Raw genomic sequence first — 25409 nt, forward strand, 5'->3', positions numbered from 1 at the left:
AAAGACTGCCCACCTGGGGGGCCTCCAGTGCTTCTGAGAACCTTCCTTGCACCTGTCACAGTTGCCGTTGTTTCCCCGCGGGGAAATGTGAAATTAGCACTGATGTGGGCGAATCCCTCCCTCTGCTGGACATTTAGGGTAGCACGACGTTGAGACTCATGAAAGGCTTTCCAGTTTCACTGTCCCCATCTAATTCATGCAGACATTTCCTGTGTGTTAGATATTCACTCTGCTCACAGGTGGGGCAGATATAAAAAATAATAAGGCGTAGTTCCTCCCTTGAGGGAACTCATACCCTTGCTAAACCACTACTCACTAGCCTTGGGACCACTTCTCCCAACCTTTGGTCTTACCCGACCTTCTTGCTCTGGGCTTTTTGAGCAGGGAAAAACCGCTGTGGGGACAACAACGGAGGCTGCACACACCTGTGTCTGCCCAGTGGACAGAACTACACCTGTGCCTGCCCCACTGGCTTCCGCAAGATCAGCAGCCACGCCTGTGCCCAGAGTAAGTGGGTCTAGGGCACCTGCCTCACTGGACATGCCTTGTGAGGGTGGGTGGAAGGAACAAGGGATAGGAGTTCAGGGATTGCCAGTTGTGGGGAGGAGCCGGGCTCCTCAGGTAGCCCCTGGAGAGGAAGGATGTAAGAGGCTGAGGGCTCCAATGTCAAAGCTGAGGGCTGGGCTTCCCTGGTGGTGCAGTGGTTGAGAGTCCGCCTGCTGATGCAGGGGACATGGGTTCGTGCCCCGGTCCGGGAAGATCCCACATGCCGCGGAGCAGCTGGGCCCGTGAGCCATGGCCGCTGAGCCTGCGCGTCCAGAGCCTGTGCTCCGCAACGGGAGAGGCCACGACAGTGAGAGGCCTGAGTACTGCAAAAAAAAAAAAAAAAAAAAAAAAAAAAAAGCTGAGGGCTGAGGGCCCAGCAGTAGTCCCTGAAGGCTCAGCGACACCACCCAGTCAAGTATGAACTCCTGCAGCCAGGCTTGTGTATCATTTCACCCAGGATGCTTTGTCTGTAGGCAGCAAGAGGGTTCCAGGCCCTTCTACAAAGCAGGGGAATGGTTTCCTAGCTCTTTACCTTTAGCCTCACCCTGTTACAGACTTTCTCTCAGCCCTGAAACCATAGAGTAAGATTAGGACTTCTGACGGTGCTCTGCATACATAAGCCCTGGATAAATAAGTGCCTAGTGAGTGAAAGATAATGGGATTCCCAGGGGGCTCCCTGAACTGCTACTCTGGCTTCCTTTGAGCTCCTGAAGGTGTATTGCCTTGAGAGGGTGGCCTTGTCTAGGTCAGTGGTGCAGGTGCTTTTTCCTAGGAATAGTCCAGAGAAGAGTGATCCAGATGTATAGCACAACCAGCAAGGGGCTGGGGTAATTCCTCACACATCATAGCTCTTCTCATTAACTGCTGTATGCCCACTGATCCTTTTATCTCTGGTTAAAATCAATTTTCTCTGGTTATCTAGGTCTTTTCCAGAGAGTGAAATTAGGAAAACTATTCAGAGGAACAGGGGCAGTGGTCATTCAACACACTTTGATTGAGAACCTCATTTCCTTGCCTTCTTTTGTGCCCAGCTTTTTCCCATGTTGTCTTAATGAGATGCAAGGAACTTCCCCTTAAAGGTTTCCCAGAACTTAAAAGAAGACAGCTGATAAATTTAGGCAGGAAGTGCCTTTCCAAGCAGAATTGTATACGGGGAAATATTCACACAGACCAGAATAGGGGCAGGGGATGGAAAAGAGCCAGCTGGGAAGAAGCTCTATAGAGGTGTGGCCAGAGCTCCATCTCTGGAGTCAGACCTGAGTTCAAGTCCCCGCTTCGGTGCTTTGTAGCTGTGGGATCTTGGACCAGTTACTTGGCCCCTATTAGCCTCAGGATTGCTTATCCAGAGAATGAGAATAAAAATGGCATGAACCACAAAGGGTTGTTATGAGGGTAAAGGAGACAAGGCAAGAAAGGCACCAAGCTCGGTGCCTGGCAAGGAGTACGTGCTCTGCAAATAGTCATTATTGGCTGAAGTCGTGAAGAGCAAGAAGAAGGGATCTAGATGACGGAGTGGAGCAGAAGTACTCAAGCGGACACGGAGGCAGAGAGGCAGGGTGGGGTTGACAGTGACCTAGCCAGTACACCAGAGGAGACTGAGCAAAGTAACAGGAGAGGCAAGCTGAGAGGAAGCTGACAGACGCTTAAACAGGATGCACCTCTGGGCCCTGGTCGAGTCTACTTCCATTGGATCTTAAAGTCTGATTGTGCCAGCACGGGCTGCCCGATGCTCAAAGGGGGCCTGAGGTGTGAAGAGTAGGGGACAAAGGGCACCAGACCCCAGGAAGTGTGATTGAACCAGATGTCACACAGGTGAGCGCCTGTGTCTGTCACTGTTATTGGATTTAGAGCATTAAAAGAAGACCCCTTTCGGCCTTTGATCAGGTCTTGACAAGTTCCTGCTTTTTGCCCGAAGGATGGACATCCGTCGGATCAGCTTCGACACAGAGGACCTGTCCGACGATGTCATCCCACTGGCTGACGTGCGCAGTGCTGTGGCCCTTGACTGGGACTCCCGGGATGACCACGTGTACTGGACGGATGTCAGCACTGACACCATCAGCAGGGCCAAGTGGGATGGAACAGGACAGGAGGTAGGGCCCAGCATGGGCCCAGGCCCTCGGGGAGGGCAGAGATTGAGGGATGGAATTCACCCTCTCCTGGGTAAGGGCTTCCCCTACCTTTGCCAGCCTGTGAGTTGGTGGAGTTTGGGCCCCGGAGCTGGGGTGTAAGTCCAGTTGGTGACACAGCTTTGCTTCCTGCCTAGGTGGTAGTGGATACTAGTTTGGAGAGCCCGGCAGGCCTGGCCATTGACTGGGTCACCAACAAGCTGTACTGGACAGATGCAGGTATGTAGAGGGCAACTATGGCCTGGCTCTCTGGGATCCTCTTATTTAAAACCCTGGCCTCGGGTACAAAGGGTCCAGTGCCCCTCCTAGACCATTTCTGTCTTGATCTGAAGTCCTTGGTAGGTCAGGAGTGGTTGGGCTGCTGCCGAGCTGAAGTTAGCAGCTCACATCTGAGGGTCTGGCATTTGCTATTCAAGTGGTGGCTACTTCTGCTGTGCAGCTGATGCTTGAGAATGCTTTGCATCATTTCAGATAAGGAACCTACGCCCTGTGGTTTTCCTTCCATCGCTGTCTTGGTAAAAGAGGCATTTTCTATTAGGCAGATAAATGTGGAAGGTAAGGGGAATGCCTTCAACCAGAGCTATCAAAGTGTGGTTCCCAGCAGAATCAGCATCAGCATTACCTGGGAACTTGGTAGAAATGCAGATTCTTGGGCCCCACGTCAGACCTGCTCAATTGGAATCTTTGGGGGTTAGGTTCAGGAATCTGTACTTTCACAAGCTCTTCTGGTTTTTGTGCACACTAAAGTTTGAGAAGCATTGCCTTAAATTATAGGACAGAGTGGGTTCCTTGGGTTGAGGAAGCCTTACTCTTCCACGAAATGGAACTGATCACTTCCTTGAATTTCTTCTTGAAATTCAATTCACTAAATATCCATTGCGCATTTATCACAAAGTATTTCTTGAGCATCTACGGCATGCCATGCTCTGTGCTGGGCATGGGAGGTAAGAGGGTGAGTGACCAAGACTAGTTAATGTCTTTGCCCCTTACTTCTTGGTAGGGACAGACCGGATTGAAGTGGCCAACACGGATGGCAGCATGAGAACAGTACTCATCTGGGAAAACCTTGATCGTCCCCGGGACATCGTGGTGGAACCCATGGGCGGGTGAGCACCAGCCCCTTTGGAACAAGTTCCCCCCATCCCCAGATCTGAGTACTAGAGGGGAGTCTGGAGGTTAGAGAGAGTGGCTAGATCTCACGGGCGCACCAAGGAAGCAAGAGCAGCTGTAGAAACCACAGAGCATCGTGACAACTCTGTCTCCTTCACGGACAAGGAAACCTTATACATTTAAATTTTTTTTCTTTTTCTGTTTTTTTGTTTGGTTGGTTGGCTTTTTGGTCTGCTTACCAAAGTAATCCATTGTTTTTTAAAAAAAAAAGTTTGTAGCAAGTGAAGATTCCCTATAATCTCACTCTCCAAAAATAACTGTGGTTAACAGTTTAGGGTATTTTTTCCAGATTTTCTTCTATGTGTACGTGTACATGTAGCGGTGGAGGTGATGGTTTTGGTTTGACAACAATGGCATACTCTTCTGTAACTTGGGTTTTCACTTGGCTATATATCTTAGCTATTTTTCCATTTGACTATATAGATCTATTTTTTTCTTCTTGATGGTTATATAGAATTCTGTTAAGTTGATATACCATAATTATTTGACCCATCCAGTCAAGGAAACATTTAAGATCCTCGGGTGCTTTTTGATAGGGATGTGAGATACAAGACCAGAACCCAGGATGGGGCTGGGAACTGAGGCAAGAGGCTGGGGTAGCTATAGCAAGCAGAAACCCTCAAACCCTAGGAACCCTGAATCCCCACTGGGTATTAACTGGAAGGCTTGTAAGACCTCCCTTGCCTGTGCCCAGGTACATGTATTGGACGGACTGGGGTGCAAGCCCCAAGATTGAACGAGCTGGCATGGATGCTTCAGGTCGTCAGGTCATCATCTCTTCTAATCTGACGTGGCCTAATGGATTAGCCATTGACTATGGGTCCCAGCGGCTATACTGGGCTGATGCCGGCATGAAGACGATTGAATTTGCCGGACTGGATGGCAGCAAAAGGAAGGTAAGGGTGGCACTAAGGCATCCTCCCACAACCCTGACAGCCTCCAGGGCGGTGCTTCCTGGCTGGCAGCTAACAGGACCCAGGGAAGCCTAGGGGTGGTCCAGCATGGTGCATTTGCTATTTCTCTGAAACTGCGGCTGTGCTCCAGAGCCCAGGGTCCCTGCTCCTTGATGAAGAAAGGAAACTAGGGATCGTGTGGCTTGTGGGCTGGAGGTATAAGTGCTTTCCTAATAACCATCACCACTGATGCTAATTAATCACCAGTTGCATACTGGGCCCATGACCTCTCTCTCTCTGTTTTTATTATTTATTTTGATATAATTTCAAATCTACAGACAAGTTGTAAGAATAGTCAAAAGAACCAATAACTAATATTTTGCCACATTGTTTTTTTTGATAGCAACTTTGAAGATAGTTTTTTATTAATTTTTATTGGAGTATACGTGCTTTACAATGTTGTGTTAGTTTCAGCTGTACAGCAAAGTGAACGTGCTGTATAGCACAGGGAACTCTACTCAGTGCTTTGCCACATTGTTATATCATTCTCATTCTCTCTCTGTCCACACACACACACACACAAACGCACACACGCACACACCACACAATTCTTCTGAACCATCTGAGATTAAATTGGAGACATCCTGCCGTTGAACCCAAAATAGTCCAGTGCATATTTCCTAAGAACAAGAACATTGTCTTGCATAATCACAGTAAAATGATCAATATCAGGAAATTTATCATTGATACGATATTACTATCTAATCCACAGTCTATATTCAATTTCACCACCAATTGCCCCGATAATGTCCTTATAGCTTTTTATTTTTTTATTTTTATTTTTTAGTCTAGGATCCAATCCCAGATCACAGTTGTTTTTAGTAATCATGTCTCTTTAACCTGGAACATTTCCTCAGCCTGTCTTTGTCTTTCCTGATCTTGGTATCTTTGAAGAGTAAATGCCAGTTATTTTGTAGAATGTCCCTCAGTTTGTCTGATGTTTCCTTGTGATTAAGTTCAGATTATGCATTTGGGGCAGAAATACTACAGTAAGTAAAGTCGTGTCCTGAGTTTTCAATGTGTCTTATGAGTAGCCACTGATGTCAGCTTGTCCCATCGTTGTGATAGCAACTTTGGTTGTGCAGTTAAGGTGGTGTCCACTGTAAAGTTGCTCTTTCTCCTTTTGTAATTAATAAGTAATTTGTGTAGAGACACTTTGAGATTATGTAAATAATCCATGATCTTTTACAATCATCACGCAACCCTTGGAGCCAGGCACTGTCATGATCATATCACAGATTGGCTGACCAAGCCTCAGATTTTATAACCAGCTCTAGCTCAAGGTCACACAGCAGGTGGTACTGGCGGAGCTGCATCCTGCCTCCTCACCTGAGCCCTTGACCACTGCTCTGTACTGTCAGGACTTGCTGGGGCGTGACACAAGTGCTGGGTCCCTGGCAGGTACTGATTGGAAGCCAGCTGCCCCACCCATTTGGGCTGACCCTCTATGGAGAGCGCATCTATTGGACTGACTGGCAGACCAAGAGTATTCAGAGTGCCGACCGGCTGACGGGACTGGACCGGGAGACCCTGCAGGAGAACTTGGAAAACCTCATGGACATCCACGTCTTCCACCGCCGGCGACCCCCAGGTAAGCAGCCCTTGGCCCACACTTGCTTCTCCTCTGCTTCCCTCTGCAACGGTCCTTCCCATTGACCCACTCCTCTCCACCCAGTGTCCACACCATGCGCTACGGAGAATGGCGGCTGCAGCCACCTGTGTCTTCGGTCCCCAAATCCAAGTGCCTTCAGCTGTACCTGCCCCACGGGCATCAACCTGATGCCTGATGGCAAGACCTGTTCACCAGGTAGGTCTAAGCATCACAGACCTAGATAGAGCCTCTCTGGGAGGAGCAGTGGCTCTCTTTCTTCCCTGAAAGTGGACTCTGGTGTGGTCTGAGAAACCTAAGCTTCTAGAGGCTTAGGGGCGAGACAAAGCTTTTAGAAAAAAGAAGAGGTCCAGAGGAGCAGGTAGACAGGATTAGAAGCAGGATCCAACTAGGTCTCATGGTGTCTTCATGCATATTAGAAAAAGATGCTCCTTCCTCAGACACGTTACTTTTATCTGTTGGGAAATTGTCATAATATACTGGTTCTGTTAGAACAAGTCAGTTTTGTTCCTTCTGCCCAAAATTGGTATAGTAAATACTAGAACATATGATATCTACAATTTGATGGTACCTCCTTTGGAAATGGCACTTTTGTGAGTACACACAACCAGCACAACCTTCGTATAACCTTAACTGAAAGGTCTCAGAAGCAGGACCTGGCTGCCCAGATGTTGGATGTTGAGGTTTCTCCCTAGGGGCTGCTGCATGGTAGGCTGCATTTGAACCCTAACTTCCTGGGGAATTAGAGCAAGAAAGGAGCTCTGAATTGTGCTTCTCAGGTTGTGGGTAAAGCCCTCCTTCACCTAACATGAAGTTTCTTAAACTTCATGGTAAAAGGTCTTTCAAAGAGATTCATTTTCATGATATTAATAAAGAGTTATGACTATGTATCAGACCCAATGCTAAGGGTTTTCTGTACGTGATCTCTTTTATTCCTACAGCCACCCTGTTATTGTCCCCATTTTACAGATGATGAAAGTGAGCCTTAAACAATTTAAGTAATGTGCCCAGGATCACAAAACTAAAAACTACTGGAGACAGGGCATGAACTTCAGTTTGCCTTACTCCAGATCTTCTTAATGGCTGTGCTAGGATGACTGTCCTCTTTCCTTCTCTCCCCACCTGGGCAGGCATGAACAGTTTCCTCATCTTCGCCAGGAGGATAGACATACGCATGGTCTCCTTGGACATCCCTTATTTTGCCGATGTGGTGGTACCAATCAACATTACCATGAAGAACACCATTGCCATTGGAGTGGATCCCCAGGAAGGTCTGTGTAGCCCTCCCTTCTCTCCTGGCCCACTGTCCCTGCCTTATAGCAACTGCTGCCCTTGCTTTCCCACCACCTTTGCCTCCTGGTAAGAGCCTGGGGGCTCCCCGTTCCCTCTGGCACGACCCCTGCCCCACCTCTATAGCACTTTCTCTTTGGTTATGAGGGCATGGGGTTTGGGGGCCTTCCTCTTCATCTCTGCCAAGAGCTATCCTGCTATGATATTTCTATATTTCCCTTGATATCCTCTGCTCAGGGGTGTAGGGCTCTCTGACATGCCCTGGTGTCTCAGGGCATGTTAGCTGTGTGTGTTCCTTTGGGGGGCGGGGTGAAAGTCCAGGCTGAGCCAAGGCTTCCCTTTCCAGGAAAAGTGTACTGGTCAGACAGCACGCTGCACAGGATCAGCCGTGCCAATCTGGATGGCTCACAGCATGAGGACATCATCACCACAGGTGGGCCTTGCTCCCAGCCCAGGGACCACCTGTCTGGCTACAGAGCTGGGGGAGATATCCCATCTGTTTTAAGGCAGGAGCCAGTGTGCTGTCTTGACTTCCTGCAGGGCTGCAGACCACAGATGGGCTCGCAGTGGATGCCATTGGCCGGAAAGTGTACTGGACAGACACGGGAACCAACCGGATTGAAGTGGGCAACCTGGACGGGTCCATGCGGAAGGTGTTGGTGTGGCAGAACCTTGACAGCCCCCGTGCCATTGTACTGTACCACGAGATGGGGTGAGAGCACTTCTGTGTCTCCAGGCTGCGGGATGGGCTGGCTCAGCTGGGGCGAAGGATGGGGTGAAGGGGGGCAGTGGAGAGCAAGCATGCTTCAAAGGAGCACTGAGACTGACCTCTCTGGGGCGCTTCCACTTCCTTGTGACTTCTTTCAGGGTGGCAGTATAGTGTAGAGTTTAAAAGCATGAACCTCGGAATCAGAAATCCAGGATTCAAATTTCTTCACCATTTATTAGCTGAGTCTGTCACTTTGGGTCCAATATTTAACCTCCCTGGTCCTCAGCTTCCTTGCCTTTAAAACGGAGCCGATAATGAAAATGCATGCCTGTGGACCTTGTGAGGATTAAGTGGGATAATGCATGGAAAGTACTTCTTTTAAATTGTAAAAAACATAACACTAAATTTACCATCTTAACCATTTTTAAGTGTACAGTTCAGTAGCGTTAAGTACATTCACATTATTGTGAAACAGATCTCCAGAACTTTTTCATCTCGCAAATCTGAAATTCTGTGTTCATTAAGCAGCAACTCCTTTTTGTGCATTTAAATACTTTTCACAGTGTTTGGCATATTGTTAAGTACTCACAGTATACAGGAACTGTGGAAATAACCAGCTAGTATTGTTTCTTGCCCAGGTTCATGTACTGGACAGACTGGGGGGAGAATGCCAAGTTAGAGCGGTCTGGAATGGATGGCTCAGACCGTACCGTGCTCATCAGCAACAACCTAGGGTGGCCCAATGGACTGACTGTGGACAAGGCCAGCTCCCAACTGCTCTGGGCTGATGCCCACACGGAGGTGAGGGTCCTGCTCCTGCCGCTTGGCAGAAGCCTGGGGATATGGGAGGGGCCTATCTGGGATTTCCGCTGAGGGCTCCCAGTCTTCTGATAGCCACCCCTCACCCTCTCCTTCCTCTACAGCGAATCGAGGCTGCTGATCTGAATGGTGCCAGTCGGCACACACTGGTGTCACCTGTGCAGCACCCATATGGCCTCACCCTGCTCGACTCCTATATCTACTGGACTGACTGGCAGACCCGTAGCATCCACCGTGCCGACAAGGGTACTGGCAGCAATGTCATCCTGGTGAGGTCTAACCTGCCAGGCCTCATGGACATCCAGGCTGTGGACAGGGCACAGCCACTGGGTGAGAAGACCCCTAGGGCTGTAAGCCAGAGCCTCTGACTTTCTGGGGGTATCGCAACATCAGAGATACATCCAGAGCACAGAGATGCCTTTACAACCAGAGAGACAGGGACCTGCCTGAGCCCCCTTGCAGGATCAGGCTGTGTTCCCTGTGGGTATGGCTGGTACTGCAGCAGCACGGTGCTGTCACCTTCAGAGGACTCCTGGAGACACCCCTGCTCCTTCTGCCTCTTCCCTGCCAGGCACCGAATCCTCTTATGTAGAATAGCAGACAATCAGGCACAAAAAACTAGGGCCCTTACAAGATTCAGACCATATTTCAGACTGGGTGTCAAAACTCGTGCTTCTCTTTCTCAGGTTTTAACAAGTGCAGCTCGAGAAATGGTGGCTGCTCTCACCTCTGCCTGCCTCGGCCCTCTGGCTTTTCCTGTGCCTGCCCCACTGGCATCCAGCTGAAGGGAGATGGGAAGACCTGTGACCCCTCTCCTGAGACCTACCTGCTCTTCTCCAGCCGCGGCTCCATCCGGCGTATCTCACTGGACACCAGCGACCACACAGATGTGCACGTGCCCGTTCCCGAGCTCAACAATGTCATCTCCCTGGATTATGACAGTGTGGATGGAAAGGTCTATTACACAGATGTGTTCCTGGATGTTATCAGGTATGAGTGTCCCCGAAACCTCTAGAGGACACAGACCTGCTTCTGACCTCTGATGGGTGAGGTTATGGTCTGTGTTGACCTCTAAATGGACTAAGTGATTCCACAACTTGGATAGTGAGTTCTGACCCTGAACTGTATGCTTTATAGTGTTATCACTTACAGCAGTTTCAAACTTTTGTTTTCTTTTGTTTATTGAAAGATTATGAAGTGTTTCAAGATTTTTTTTTTTTCTGGTCACGCCACTCGGCTTGTGGGATTTCCTAACCAGGGATTGTGTCCCCTGTGGTGGAAGTGCGGAGTTCTACCCACTGGACCGCCAGGGAATTTATCTATTTAAAGATTAATAGAGACTTCCCCGGTGGTCCAGTGGCTAAGACTCCATACTCCCAGTGCAGGGGGCCCAGGTTCGATCTCTGGTCAGAGAACTAGATCCCACACACATGCCGCAACTAAGAGTTCGCATGTCGCAACTAAAAAAGATCCTGCATGCCACAACTAAGACCCGGCGCAGCCAAATAAATAAATAAATATTAAACAAAAAAAGATTAATAGAAGCCCAGTATGTAAAACAAACAGATAAAGTCAGGCTGGGGACCTGGAGCTTTCTACCTCTACCATTGGGCTCTGCAGGAGCTCCAGTGATCCTCTAAGACTCATTGATCAGTTGGCCATGTAGCCAAACCAAGTATCTGTATTATAATGCAGGAACGCTGGCCAAATGCCAAGGCTTATGGTTATTTACAAGGTGGTGTTGGGTTTTGTTTTTTAATATTTTTTGTTTTATTTGTTATTATTCCAATTTTTTACCCCGACATAGCTGAGGAATGTGGTACCCTGTCACCAGTTAGAGGGTTTTACCATGGCAGAGATTCTCACGTGGAAGAACAGGAGCATTCCCTTTTGTTCTCCTTGACGGGTGTATTAGAATCTGGGAGCTGGTGGGCATATGTAGTTAAGAAAAGTCCCCCGTGTATTTGTGACATGCCCCCCATCCTGAGGTTGAATTCCCTGGTGTAGGACTGCTATAAAAATGCACGGTAGATGTTGGAAAAATCTGCCCTTTCTCATAATCACTATCTAGCAATCCTCGTCTCCTCCTGAAGGTATATGGGGTTTATTAACCTGTCTTTTGGCAAGACATGGGCCCAAATGCCCCCTACTTACAGCAGGAAACACTCTGTCCTCCCAATAATTTATTCAATTTGGCAGATATTTTGAATACCTACTGTGCTAGACGCTGAGGAATGTACTTATAAATACTTGGTCCCTGCCCCTATGGATCTTACAGTGTAGTGGGAATCCAATTATGGGAACATGGATGAAAGGGGTATCAGCCTATTGCTGATCTGGTCAGTCATCCAACCCTGGGCTGTTTCCCAAGGCGAGCAGATCTGAATGGCAGCAACATGGAGACGGTGATCGGGCGTGGGCTGAAGACCACCGATGGGCTGGCAGTGGACTGGGTGGCCAGGAATCTGTACTGGACAGATACAGGCCGAAATACCATTGAAGCATCGAGGCTAGATGGTTCCTGCCGCAAAGTGCTGATTAACAACAGCCTGGATGAACCTCGGGCCATTGCCGTTTTCCCCAGGAAGGGGTAAGTTTTTGGCCAGCAGAAAAGAGACCCAGGGAAGAAGGGCCTGGTGAAGAGGCTCTTGAAAGATGCCTATATATTAATGCTATCTGGGTGTCCCTGTATTCTCTCGACCTCTGGGTGCCATCTTCCCATGCCTTGCTGATGGCACTGTTGTGTCCCAGGTACCTCTTCTGGACAGACTGGGGCCACATTGCCAAGATTGAACGGGCGAACCTGGATGGCTCTGAGCGGAAGGTCCTCATCAACACAGACCTGGGTTGGCCCAATGGCCTTACCCTGGACTATGATACCCGCAGGTGGGAATCCTGTCCCAGACAGCCTCCTGGAAAACAGGTGGGCAGAGGAGGGGATGGTTGAGATTGAAGTAGTGAAAACAAACAAGTAGAAAGCTCCTTGGTAGGTAGGGAAAAGCAAGCAGTGAGAAGTATGAGGGAACAAATTCTTGGAGCAGGTGTTGCTGAATCCAGCACTCGACCCTCAGGCGGGGATTATCTGGTTTACATGTTTTTCATTTGAATGCTTTAGCAGAGCATGTCCTCTGGCTGGACCACAGATCCCACTACCCCCCATCCAGTTAACGGCTGATTCTTTGCATTTGTTGCTCTCCTGATCCCATCAGATATTGGAATTTGCAATTCCTGATCTAGATTAAAAATACTGGAGGGGGACTTCTCTGGTGGCACAGTGGTTAGGAGTCCGCCTGCCAACGCAGGGGACACGGGTTCGAGCCCTGGTCCGGGAAGATCCCGCATGCCGCAGAGCAGCTGGGCCCGTGCGCCACAACTGCTGAGCCTGTGCTCTAGAGCCCGCGAGCCATACCTACTGAGGCTTGCGCGCCTAGAGCTCATGCACTGCAACGAAGAGTAGCTCCTGCTCGCCGCAACTGAGGAGAGTCCGTACACGGCAACGAAGAACCAACGCAGCCAAAAAAAAAAAATACTGGAGGGCAGGAGGAGAAGGAGGAAGGGGCTCCAAAGCAGTCAGTTCTCCTTTCTGCTCTCAGAAGAAGGGAGGGGAATCAGAGTCACCTGGAGAGTTGGACTGGAGGAGAGGAATGCCCTCTTCCATTAATTTCACTGAGCTCTTTGTAGACTGAGTCTCTTCTTGAAGGGTGTTCATAAGAATTTGGGCTTAGATTCTTGGGTAGGAGTCAAAGGGTGATCAAGTCGTTGAAGATGAGACTGGGGGCTGGCTCCTCCGAGGTCACTAGATTTCTACCCTCCCCAGAACAGCCCTGGCCTACCCACTTAAGAGTCACCAGCCAAGTTCTGCTCTTCAGCTTGGGGATTCCCAGTGACCTCGCATCAAGTCAACTTGACTGCTCACAGCACCTGCCAGTTCAGCTCAGGAGGGGACAGCTAGCTCCCTGAGGGCAGGGCTGGGCTCCCTGGCAAGTGTTTTCAGCAGCCGCCTTTTTTCCTTTCCTTTACAGGATCTACTGGGTGGATGCCCATCTGGACCGGATTGAGAGCGCTGACCTCAGTGGGAAGCTCCGGCAGGTCTTGGTCAGCCACGTGTCGCACCCCTTTGCTCTCACTCAGGTACTGGCTCAGGAGAGAGGTAACTACCTCCTTGACAGGGGTGTTTCCTCGGGGTTTTGCATCAGCAGCCTCAGCCCCAGGTGCTACTGAACAGGTTGGCTATGGAAGCTCATTTTAGGGGTGATTCTTGTACACTGAAGCCTTGCCACTATGTGCCCTGCTGCTTCTGCTGTCCCATGTTCTAACATTCGAAGGAGTGGCTCTCAAACAGCTGTACAGAGTCAACTGTGGAACTTGTTAAAATGCATATTCCCGGGCACTGGATATAAAGAATCTGCCTCCTGAGGGTTGGGCAAGGAATATTCATCTTAACAAGTTCCCCAGTTGATCCCAGTACTGTGGTCCCAGCATGCAAACTCAGGCAGCTTACTTTAGTGGGCAGAGGTGTGGAGTGGCTGAGAGCCAGAGTGTTGAGGCAGGTAGCTGGTTGGTAAGTGTTTATTGAGTGAGTACCTCCCATGAGCCAGCTCTGGGGGTTCATGTTCTGCCTGGGTCATGAAGTAACTATGCAACTGTGACAAGATACTGAACTTCTCTAAGTTTCACTTACTTATAAAATAAATAAGTTTAATAATAGTATCCTCCTGAAATATACAAAAAGCATTAGCAGAGTATCTGGCACTCAGTGTGTGTTATTTCTAATCATTTTATTTAGTATTAGATGTCATTATTTTAGAGTTCTAACCCTGTAATGATAATTCAAGAAAGGAAAAAAGGTATACCAAGCTTGGGGCCAAAACAGGGATTCTCAATCATTTAAAAATCTTTGTCCCTCGGGAGGAACACTCCCAAACTCATTCCACAAGGCCACCATCACCCTGATACCAAAACCAGACAAAGATGTCACAAAAAAAGAAAACTACAGGCCAGTATCTCTGATGAACATAGATGCAAAAATCCTCAACAAAATACTAGCAAACAGAATCCAACAGCACATGAAAAGGATCATACACCATGATCTAGTGGGGTTTATCCCAGGAATGCAAGGATTCTTCAATATACACAAATCAATCAATGTGATACAGCTATTAACAAGCTGAAGGATAAAAAACATATGATAATCTCAATGGATGCAGAAAAAGCTTTTGACAAAATTCAACACCCATTTATGATAAAACTCTCCAGAAAGTAGGCATAGAGGGAACCTACCTCAACACAATAAAGGCCATATATGACAAACCCACAGCCAACATCATTCTCAATGGTGAAAAGCTGAAACCATTTCCTCTAAGATCAGGAACAAGACAAGGTTACCCACTCTCACCACTATTATTCAACATAGTTTTGGAAGTTTTAGCCACAGCAGTCAGAGAAGAAAAAGAAATAAAAGGAATCCAAATTGGAAAAGAAGAAGTAAAACTGCCACTGTTTGCAGATGACATGATAATATACTTAGAGAATCCTAAAGATGCTACCAGAAAACTACTAGAGCTAATCAATGAACTTGGTAGAGTAGCAGGATACAAAATTAATGCACAGAAATCTCTTGCATTCCTATACACTAATGATGAAAAATCTGAAAGAGAAATTAAGTAAACACTCCCCTTTACCACTGCAACAAAAAAAATAAAATACCAAGGAATAAACCTACCTAAGGAGACAAAAGACCTGTATGCAGAAAACTATAAGACACTGATGAAAGAACTTAAAGATGATACAAACAGATGTAGATATACCATGTTCTTGGATTGGAAGAATCAACATTGTGAAAATGACTCTACTACCCAAAGCAATCTACAGATTCAGTGCAATCCCTATCAAACTATACCAATGGCATTTTTCACAGAACTAAAACAAAAAATTTCACAATTGGTATGGAAACACAAAAGACCCTGAATAGCCAAAACAATCTTGAGAAAGAAAAATGGAGCTGGAGGAATCAGGCTCCTGGACTTCAGACTATACTACAAAGCTACAGTAATCAAGACAGTATGGTACTGGCACAAAAGCAGAAATATAGATCAATGGAACAGGATAGAAAGCCCAGGGATAAACCCACGCACATATGGTCACCTTATGTTTGATAAAGGAGGTAAGAGTGTACAATGGAGAAAAGACAGCCTCTTCAATAAGTGGTGCTGGGAAAACTGGACAGCTACATGTAAAATAATGAAATTAGAACATTTCCTGGACTTCCCTGGTTGCGCAGTGGTTAAGAACCCACCTGCCAACGCAGGGGACACGGGTTCGATCCCTGGTCCGGGAAGATCCCACATGCCGCAGAGCAGCTAAGCCCGTGTGCCACAACTACTGAGCCTGTGCTCCACAGCCTGCGAGCCACAACTACTGAGCCCACGTGCCACAACTACTGAAGCCCGCACACCTAGAGCCTGTGCTCTGCAACAAGAGAAGCCACCGCAATGAGAAGCCCGTTCACCGCAACGAAGAGTAGCCCCCGCTCAACACAACTAGAGAAAGCCCATGCACAGCAACAAAGACCCAGTGCAGCCAAAAATCAATCAATCAATCAATAAATTAATTAATAAAAAAAGAACACTTCATAACACCATACACAAAAATAAATTCAAAATGGATTAAAGACCTAAATGTAAGGCCAGACACTATAAAACTCTTAGAGGAAAACATAGGCAGAACACTCTGACTTAAATCACAGCAAGATCCTTTTTGACCCACCTCCTAGAGTAAAAACAAAAATAAACAAATGGGACCTAATGTAACTTAAAAGCTTTTGCACAGCAAAGGAAACCATAAACAAGACCAAAAGACAACCCTCAGAATGGGAGAAAATATTTGCAAACAAAACAACTTACAAAGGATTAATCTCCAAAATATACAAGCAGCTCGTGTAGCTCAATATCAAAAAAACAAACAACCCAATCCAAAAATGGGCAGAAGACCTAAATAGACATTTCTCTAAAGAAGATATAGAGATTGCCAACAAACACATGAAAAGATGCTCAACATCACTAATCATTAGAGAAATTCAATTCAAAACTACAATGAGGTATCACCTCACGCCGGTCAGAATGGCCATCATCAAAAAATCCACAAACAATAAATGCTGGAGAGGGTGTGGAGAAAAGGGAACCCTCTTGCACTGTTGGTGGGAATGTAAATTGATACAGCAACCATGGAGAACAGTATGGAAGTTCCTTAAAAAACTAAAAATAGAACTACCATATGACCGAGCAATCCCACTACTGGGCATATACCCTGAGAAAACCATAATTCAAAAAGAGTCATGTATCACAATGTTCATTGCAGCACTATGTACAATAGCCAGGACATGGAAGCAACCCAAGTGTCCATCGACAGATGAATGGATAAAGAAGATGTGGTAAATACATATGATGGAATATTACTCAGCCATAACAAGAAACGAAATTGAGTTATTTGTAGTGAGGTGGATGGACCTAGAGTCTGTCATACAGAGTGAATTAAGTCAGAAAGAGAAAAACAAATACCGTATGCTAACACATATATATGGAATCTAAAAAAAAAAATGGTTTTGATGAACCTAGGGGCAGGACAGGAATAAAGACGCATACATAGAGAATGGACTTGAGGACACAGGGAGGGGGAAGGGTAAGCTGGGAGGAAGTAAGAGAACAGCACTGACGTATGTACACTACCAAATGTAAAATAGATAGTTAGTGGGAAGCAGCTGCATGGCACAGGGAGATCAGCTCAGTGCTTTGCAACCACCTAGAGGGGTGGGATAAGGAGGGTGGGAGGGAAATGCAAGAGGGAGGGGATATGTATGGGGATATACATATGCATATAGCTGATTCACTTTGTTATACAGCAGAAACTAACAACACTGTAAAGCAATTATACTCCAATAAAGATGTTAAAAAAAAAAAATCTTTGTCCCTCGGGCTTCCCTGGTGGCGCAGTGGTTAAGAATCTGCCTGCCAATGCAGGGGACACAGGTTCGAGCCCTGCTCCAGGAAGATCCCACATGCCACGGAGCACCTAAGCCGGTACACCACAGCGACTGAGGCTGCGCTCTAGAGCCCACGAACCACAACAACTGAGCCCACGTGCCACAACTACTGAAGCCCACGTGCCTAGAGCCCATGCTCCACAAGAGAATCCACCGCAGTGAGAAGCCCACATACCGCAATGAAGAGTAGCCCCTGCTCACCTCAGCTTGAGAAAGCCCACACGCAGCAACGAAGACCCAATGCAGCCCAAAAAAAGAGGAATAAACAAAATAAATAAATTAAAAAAAAAACAACAACTAAAAAAAAATCTTTGTCCCTTTTTGACAAACATCCACTCTATCTATATTCTACATTATATCCTACCGGCCAATAAGATTTTGTCTGGCTTTACTTAATGATAGGCTTTCCCCCACTGTACTCCAAATGTAAAACTACAGGATTATATTGAATTTAGTTTTTCAGTCTACAAGTTTCCCCTGAGGTTTCTGATGTATATACTGCAGGGATGGGAGGGGAACCACCTACATCGCCCTTCCCCACCCCTGGTAGAGAATCTCAGGATCACTACATTAGAGGGCAGCTGCCTGCAGAAGTAACCAGAGGACTTGGGCCAGGGCTCTGAGTGATGGGCCCAGAAGAACAGGGACCTAGAAGGACTGCCCCATCACTGCCCACCCCCCCCCGCAACTTACCCGCAAACTCCTGTTTGCTAGGTACAGGAATTTATTTATTCACTGAGCCACTGGGTCATCTGACTGAGGACTAAGTATTAGTGCTGGAAATTGAGAGATGAATGAACCACATTCTTGTTCTTGAAGAACTTAATCTGGCAGGACAGATAGACATGTAAACAAATGACCATAGAGTGTCGAAACTCACCTGTGGAAGTGAGGACAAGCTCAGAGCAGCATGGAGAAAATGGTGAATTCTCTATGGATTGGGGGAGATTTCCTGGATAATGTCTATCTGGGGATGCACAGGAGTTGACATGGATAAGGGAAAAAGAGGGCATTTGGACAGAGGGAACACACGGGCTGAGGCATGGAAGCTGTACCAGGGTCTGCCTATTAATAGTTACTCTTTTTGGGGTTTCCCTATTGAGTAGCAGGACAGGTGGATCTACTGGACAGACTGGCAGACCAAGTCAATCCAGCGTGTTGACAAGTACTCAGGCCGGAACAAGGAGACGGTGTTGGCGAATGTGGAGGGACTCATGGATATCATCGTGGTTTCCCCTCAGCGGCAGACAGGTGGACTCCAGGGTCCTGAGCCTGCTTCCTTACCATTGGTGGGGTTGGTCGGTCACCCTGAGGACTGTTAATAACCAAGACAGTTAGAGCCACAGGAGAGCCTTTTGGTTCACATCTTAAGTTCTTAGTTGTTATACCCCTCCTGCCCCACGGTCCCTGGGAGTAAGGTAGCCCCAAATCTCCTCCTTTTTGAGAAGTGTCAAATTAGGAGACTTGATTCTGCCCCAGGCCAGACGTTCACATCTGCTTTGCCCCCAGGGACCAATGCCTGTGGTGTGAACAACGGCGGCTGCACCCACCTCTGCTTTGCCAGAGCCTCAGACTTTGTATGTGCCTGTCCTGACGAGCCTGATGGCCGGCCCTGCTCCCTTGGTGAGTTGGACTAATTGGCCTCCTGGAACAGCAGAGCCCTTGGAAGGGCAGGGGATCAGCAGCCTCAGCTTTGTTCTTCTGGGTGAGATTTCCCCTCAGGGGTTCTTACAGCAGAGTGACTGGGAGCAATGAGTTTGAGCTTTGGAATGGTACAGACCCAGGTTTGTCTGGCTTCTGGCATTTACTAGGATGGAAATCAGGTCTCCTGATTCCCTGATCCCTACTGTGACCTGTGCATTATTCTCTCTTCCTGCCCTTTGTGGGCCAGCTAGCCCATCTGGAGCTATTAATATTGGAAACTGGGACTTCCCTGGTGGCGCAGTGGTTAAGAATACACCTGCCAACGCAGGGGACATGGGTTTGAGCCCTGGTCCGGGAAGATCCCACATGCCGTGGAGCACCTAAGCCTGTGCGCCACAACCACTGAGCCTGCGCTCTAGAGCCCGTGAGGCACAACTACTGAGCCCATGTGCCACAACTACTGAAGCCTGCGTGCCTAGAGCCTGTGTTCTGCAACAAGAGAAGCCACTGCAATGAGAAGCTCGCGCACCGCAATGAAGAGTAGCCCCCGCTCGCCACAACTAGAGAAAGCCTGTGCGCAGCAACAAAGACTCAACGCAGCCAAATAAATAAATAAAATAAATAAATTTATTTAAAAAAAATATATTGGAAACCAAATCCTTTTTACGTACAGTATTAAGAAGGACATCTAATGGGGGTGCCTAGGATCAGGGCAGCTAAAAGATTGCTTTAACAAGTTCTCCACATGCTACTCTTGGACCATATGTAGATATTTGTGGCTCCAGTGATCCACTCCAGTCCTTGTTTTCTCTCCAGTACCTGGCCTGGTGCCCCCAGCTCCCAGGGCTACCAGCGTAAGTGAAAAGAGCCCCGTGCTACCTAACACGCTACCGACCACCTTGCGTTCTTCTACCAGCTGGACCCGCACATCTCTGGAGGAGGTGGAAGGGAGGTAAGTGGGTCAGTATGGAATTGAGGGCTCTTTGATTCAAATCGCCATCCCCTGCCAGCAGAAGACCATAGGCCCAGCTTGATGATTCTGGCAGATAGGAGGTAGATCACATCATTAGCCACCTGTCCCTGCTGCCTGGGACTGGAGATGATATTTAGACTTGCAGGTTGTTGCAAGTGATTCTTTTTTTTTTTTAGCTCTGAAGGCAAGAAGCTTTAAGAGGAGCTTTAGAGAGAAATCACTCAGGAGGAGTTTCTGCCTGGCATTCCTCCTTCTTCCTTTCTTTCAGTGACGTTTGCTCTCACAGAACAAGTTTAGCACGTGGTCTTGTCCTGCAGTTTACTTAGAAGCCACCAAGTCATAGTGGTCTCTGGGCTGTGGCTTTTTAACTTGGGACATCCCCAGGGATGTGATGGCCTTAGTTTATAATGACCTGTAACACTCAAACACACATGCATGTATGTGCATGTGTACACACACACACACACACACACACACACACCGTTATTAAATAAGCATAACCACGAACAGCTCTCAAATTAAGTGTAAAACATTATATTTCATTAGACTGAAGGTGCTGTCAATTTAAAATGCATCCTGATTTGAGAGATTAAACTGAAAAAATGACCAACAGCAACTGTGAGATGCCATTAATTGTAAGACACAGTCCTATCTCAGAGATATTAGAATATAGAAAAAATGCACATCTTAAAATTGATGAAATATCATGTTATATTCAATTTAGAGAAAGTCTTATAAAATGTTTTTTATTTACACTTTGCAAAAAAATCATCTGGAAATACAGATAGGAGTAAAAAATAAGTTCTCATATGTAATTACCTTTAGTGTTTTTTTCTGATTTGATATATGTGTATATTGTGAAATGATTACCACAGTAAGTCTAGTTAACATCCATCACCACACATATATACTTTTTTTTTCTTATAATGAAAACTTTTAAAATCTACTCTCTTAGCAACTTTCAGACATACAATATTGTTAACTATAGTCACTATGATGTACATTACATCCCCAGGACTTACTTATCTTATAACTGGAAGTTTGAGCCTTTTGACCATCTTCACTCATTTTGTCCACCCCCAACCTCTGGCAACTGCCAATCTGTATGGTATCAATTTATCTATGAGTTGGTTTGTTTTTTTTTTTTTTAGATTCCACATATAAGTGATATCATATAGTATTTGTCTTTCTCTGTCTGACTTATTTTACTTAGCAGAATGTCCTTCTTTTTCATGGCTGAATAATGTTCCACTGTATACCTATACCACATTTTCTTTATCCATTTATCCATTGATGGTCACTTAGGTGGTTTCCATGTCTTGGCTCTTGTAAATAATTCTGCATTGAACATGGGGGTGCAGATATCTTTTTGAGACAGTGATTTCATTTCCTACTCTTACTATACTGATGTCTATCTTCCCAGGCCTTTTTCTATTAGAACATTTTTCATTGTAATATTATTTTTAATATCAACGGTAGCTTAAAAGATAATTAACACATGATTTCAATTCTGAAGGCAGAAACATAGTAATAATTCCAAATAAGACCACTAGACTCACATCCCTAAAATTGTAAGATTTGTACATGATCAAACTTATTCTATATGCCCCATTTTCTCGTTAGAAGAGTTTATATACAAAAGCAAACAGATATAAACATGTACCTTTGTCACTAAATTTTAAGCACTAACAATCATTATTAATCTGATTTTATTCAGGTTTATTTAGAAAACTTTTGAACCCTACTCAGGTATTTTCTTCCTATCAGAGTTGTATTTGAAGACTCAGTACATCTTGGTTTCAGATGCTCCTGCAGGTAGCTTTTCTCTAGCCTTTTAAGACATGTCTTTAATTGCCAGCTCATAACATGCCACAAAGGAGTTACCGTCTCAGCATTTCAAGTTAGTTATCCAAGCCCTCCCTCTGGATGTCTTGCATATTCCCTTGTGAAAGAATGAAGGAAAGAAAAACAATATATTTTTTTAAGTCTCTCTAGACGTTGTGATAATCTTGATCCAATCCAAGGTTTGCTTGGCTGGTAGCTTAATAACGTCTGCTATTGATGTCCTTAGTATTCTTTCAGCTCACTCCCAAACCTGCTTCTCCTTTTTAAAGAATCCTCTTTAAAGAGTACATATTTTAGGGAATTCCCTGGTGGTCCAGTGGTTGGGACTCCACACTTTCACTGCCGAGGGCCTGGGTTCAATCCCTGGTCAGGGAGCTGGGATCCCACAAGCTGCACGGCCAAAAACAACAACAAAAAAGAGTACACATTTTAAAACACTTAAATAGCATCTTGAAGACAGTGGCTCATGCTGATTTCTCTGTATTTCCTCATCCTGCCCTCTCCTTGCTTCCGCTATCTCCTGTCTGGTATAGTCTCATATCTGAAAGCCCCACTCCCAGGCCTTTAGCCCTGTCCTTCACAGGACTTTCCCCATTTCCTGGCGGAAGGCAAGATCTTTGTTGAAAACAAGTAGCCTTCACATTCAGTTTTCTCTGCCCCACAGATGCTCTGAAAAGGATGCCCGGCTGGGCCTCTGCACGTATTCCAATGAGGCCGTACCTGCTGCTTCAGGTAAGTCCTCAGTGCCCAACTGTTTTGAAAAACAAGATGTAAGGAATCTAAGTCTCCATTGATATCTTGCAGAACCTTCATGGGGACTCTTTGGGGTTGATGAACCCTTTTCTTAGACTAAATCCATAGAAAGAATAACCATAATAGCTGCCACTTATGGAGTGCTTTCTGTATGCTAGGCACTTGCTAAGCCATATTTATGTGCGCATGCATGTGTGTATATGTATTTGTATATATACACTCACCTTCAGTCTCCACCAGCCCTATGAGCAATTTATTATTGACATTTAACTGATGAGAAAACACAGGCTTAGAAGTTAAGCATCTTGCTTTAAGTCACACAGCTAGTAGGTAGTGGAATCGGGATTAGAGATGCTGACACAGTGATAGGTTTCTTCTCAGCCCCCTCCCCCCTCCCACTGTGGTCTCTTCTCTGAGAAGGAGGCCCCTAGCCATCCTCAGATGGTACGGGATGCAACAGCTACAAAAGGAGCCCTCCATCTTCCCACCCCTCACACCAGCTAGAAGATTGTCGGAGGTCCCCACCTAGCGTCCCTCTGCTCTCCCTAGGGGAAGGACTCCACGTCAGCTATGTCATCGGTGGACTCCTCAGTATTCTGCTTATTCTGGTGGTGATCGCGGCTTTGATGCTGTACAGGTAACCTCAGCCCCACTGCAGTGGCTGTATGTTTGCTGTATGTCCCATTAGCATGTTTGGGACCTCCTGAAGTTGACAGCTCACTGATTCCACCTATGACCAGCCTCATTTCAAAGTTGGGTCCCTGGTGAGAGCAGCAGAAGGGAAGGGCAGAAACCTGAACGTGTACCCTTCTTCCCCAGTCACAGCCCAAGTAGTTTCCTCATTTCATGACCACAGCAACGCTTGGGATTGTCCTTATAGACTAGGATACTAAGGACACAGAGGGTGTTACCCAAGTTCACACGGTGAGAGGCAAAGCTGGTACTGACCCTAGCATCTTTGCTTTGTCCACCGCTCTACACTACCTCACGCCATTGAAGCTGGAAATGATTTTCTCTTCACACAAACACAGCCCTTTACTACCATGTGGGGTGATGTATCGTTGCTCGGTAGGGATCATCCTGGGAAGCTGGAATGTGTAGTGTTCGATTTAGAATCTTCCTTTTATGACCCTCTGTATATATTTCCTCCTAAATGCTTTAAATGCAGCTTGCAGCAAAAATGTCAGGATTTTGCTGCTGCTGCGGCAGCTTCTACTACCAATAACAACGATAATGGTAACAGCTACCATTTAATGACTATGTATCAATGCTGCAACAACCTTGCAATACAGGTATGATGGTAACAGCTACCATTTAATGACTATGTATCAATGCTGCAACAACCTTGCAATACAGGTATTATGATTCCTCACTGTACAGATGAGGATCCAAGGCTCAGAAAGTTTAGAGTATGTCCGCCAATACCCCAGCCAGTGACTAACAGAAGTGGCATTGAAACGTAGGTCTGTTTTGACCCTGAAGCTCAGTGTATTTGTTATCTATTGCTGTATAACAAATTACCCTGAAACTTAGCACCTTAAAATGACAACCACTGATTATCTCACAGTTTCTTTGGGTCAGAAATCTAGATGCAGGGACTTCCCTGGTGGCGCAGTGGTTAAGAATCCGCCTGCCAACGCAGGGAACACAGGTTCAAGCCCTGGTCTGGGAAGATCCCACATGCCGTGGAGCAACTAAGCCCGTGTGCCACAACTACTGAGCCTGCACTCTAGAGCCTGTGAGCCACAACTACTGAAGCCCACGCGCCACAACTACTGAAGCCCACATGCCTAGAGCCTGTGCTCCACAACAAGAGAAGCCACCGCAACGAAGAGTAGCCCCCGCTCACCGCAACTAGAGAAAGCCCACGTACAGCAACGAAGACCCAGTGCAGCCAAAAATAATAAACAAATAAAATTTAAGAAAAAAAAAAAGAAATCTAGATGCAGATTAGCTGGGTGCCTCTGCCTCAAGGTGTCTTACAAGGCAGCAATCCAGGTATCAGCCAGAGTTGTGGTCTTATCTCGAGGCTTGACTGGGGAAGGATTCCCTTCCAAGCATAGGATTCAGTTCCTCGCAGGCTGTTGGCTAGAGGCCTCCCTCAGCAGTTTGTTGCCTTGTGGGCCTTTCCATAGGACAGCTTTCAGCATGGCAGCTTGCTTCCCTCAGAGCAAGAGTAAGAGAGAGGGGAGGGAGGGAGGGAGAGAGGGCAAACTAGGGCAAACTAAGATAGAAACCAGTTTCCTTGTTAGGAGTTTCCTTGTAACCTAATCTAGTATCCCTCACTTTTGCATGTTCTGTTCATTAGAAGCGAGTCACCAAATCCAGCCCACACTCACGGGTCAGGAATTCAGAAGGTGTGAGTACCAGGAGGCAGGGACCACTGGGCCCTCTTAGAGGCTGCCTGCCACAACTTGGGTTACAGCTTCCCCAGATACTATCCCCATACAGATCGGAACTAATTTCTCATCACTTTTCCTCCTAAAGACACAAAAAATCCAAGTTAACTGATCCTGCAATGGGGAACCTGACCTACAGCAACCCTTCCTACCGAACTTCCACTCAGGAAGTGAAAATTGAAGCAATCCCCAAACCAGCCATGTACAATCAACTGTGCTATAAGAAAGAGGTAAAAATTAAAATTTATATCCAAGAGTTTGTTTTTGAAGGGCGGGGGTAGATTATGCTCCAGTTGCCTGAGTAGATCAGTAAGGGATGCTGGGTAGTCCATCTACCATTTTGGAAGTTATAGTGAACAGAAGAATGGGATGTGATTCAGGTTTCTGGAGAGGTCTGTAACTTCTGAGGGACCAGCTTGAGGGGCCCTAGTGAGAGTGAGATTAGAAAGCAGATCCCAGAAGGTTTAGGTCTGAAAGCATGTGAGTGTGCACCTCCCTGCCAGGAGATATTTTCCCAGGCTCAGGGGTTCCT

At 46.6% G+C, this 25409-nt stretch overlaps 1 protein-coding gene across 2 annotated transcripts in view; it reads left to right on the forward strand.

Moving 5' to 3' along the window:
* LRP4 (LDL receptor related protein 4) overlaps positions 1-25409 on the forward strand; it is a 52196-nt gene that overhangs the window by 22155 nt on the left and 4632 nt on the right. The window contains exons 16-37 of one of the 2 annotated variants that reach the window (XM_082628611.1): positions 385-507; positions 2431-2639; positions 2813-2894; positions 3676-3781; positions 4540-4741; positions 6200-6389; positions 6474-6605; positions 7538-7678; positions 8044-8130; positions 8238-8409; positions 9045-9207; positions 9330-9555; positions 9912-10215; positions 11597-11815; positions 11977-12111; positions 13248-13356; positions 18370-18514; positions 18773-18886; positions 19724-19859; positions 22390-22457; positions 23028-23115; positions 24966-25107. In XM_082628611.1, the coding sequence (XP_082484737.1) occupies positions 385-507; positions 2431-2639; positions 2813-2894; positions 3676-3781; positions 4540-4741; positions 6200-6389; positions 6474-6605; positions 7538-7678; positions 8044-8130; positions 8238-8409; positions 9045-9207; positions 9330-9555; positions 9912-10215; positions 11597-11815; positions 11977-12111; positions 13248-13356; positions 18370-18514; positions 18773-18886; positions 19724-19859; positions 22390-22457; positions 23028-23115; positions 24966-25107 (3293 nt within the window). Of the gene's footprint in view, positions 1-384; positions 508-2430; positions 2640-2812; positions 2895-3675; positions 3782-4539; positions 4742-6199; positions 6390-6473; positions 6606-7537; positions 7679-8043; positions 8131-8237; positions 8410-9044; positions 9208-9329; positions 9556-9911; positions 10216-11596; positions 11816-11976; positions 12149-13247; positions 13357-18369; positions 18515-18772; positions 18887-19723; positions 19860-22389; positions 22458-23027; positions 23116-24965; positions 25108-25409 lie in introns of those variants that run through there. The other variant, XR_014294744.1, reaches the window with a different exon arrangement.

This window comes from Mesoplodon mirus, assembly GCF_964341445.2.
Source record: "Mesoplodon mirus genome assembly, chromosome: 7".
In the NCBI taxonomy this organism is placed as follows: domain Eukaryota; kingdom Metazoa; phylum Chordata; class Mammalia; order Artiodactyla; family Ziphiidae; genus Mesoplodon; species Mesoplodon mirus.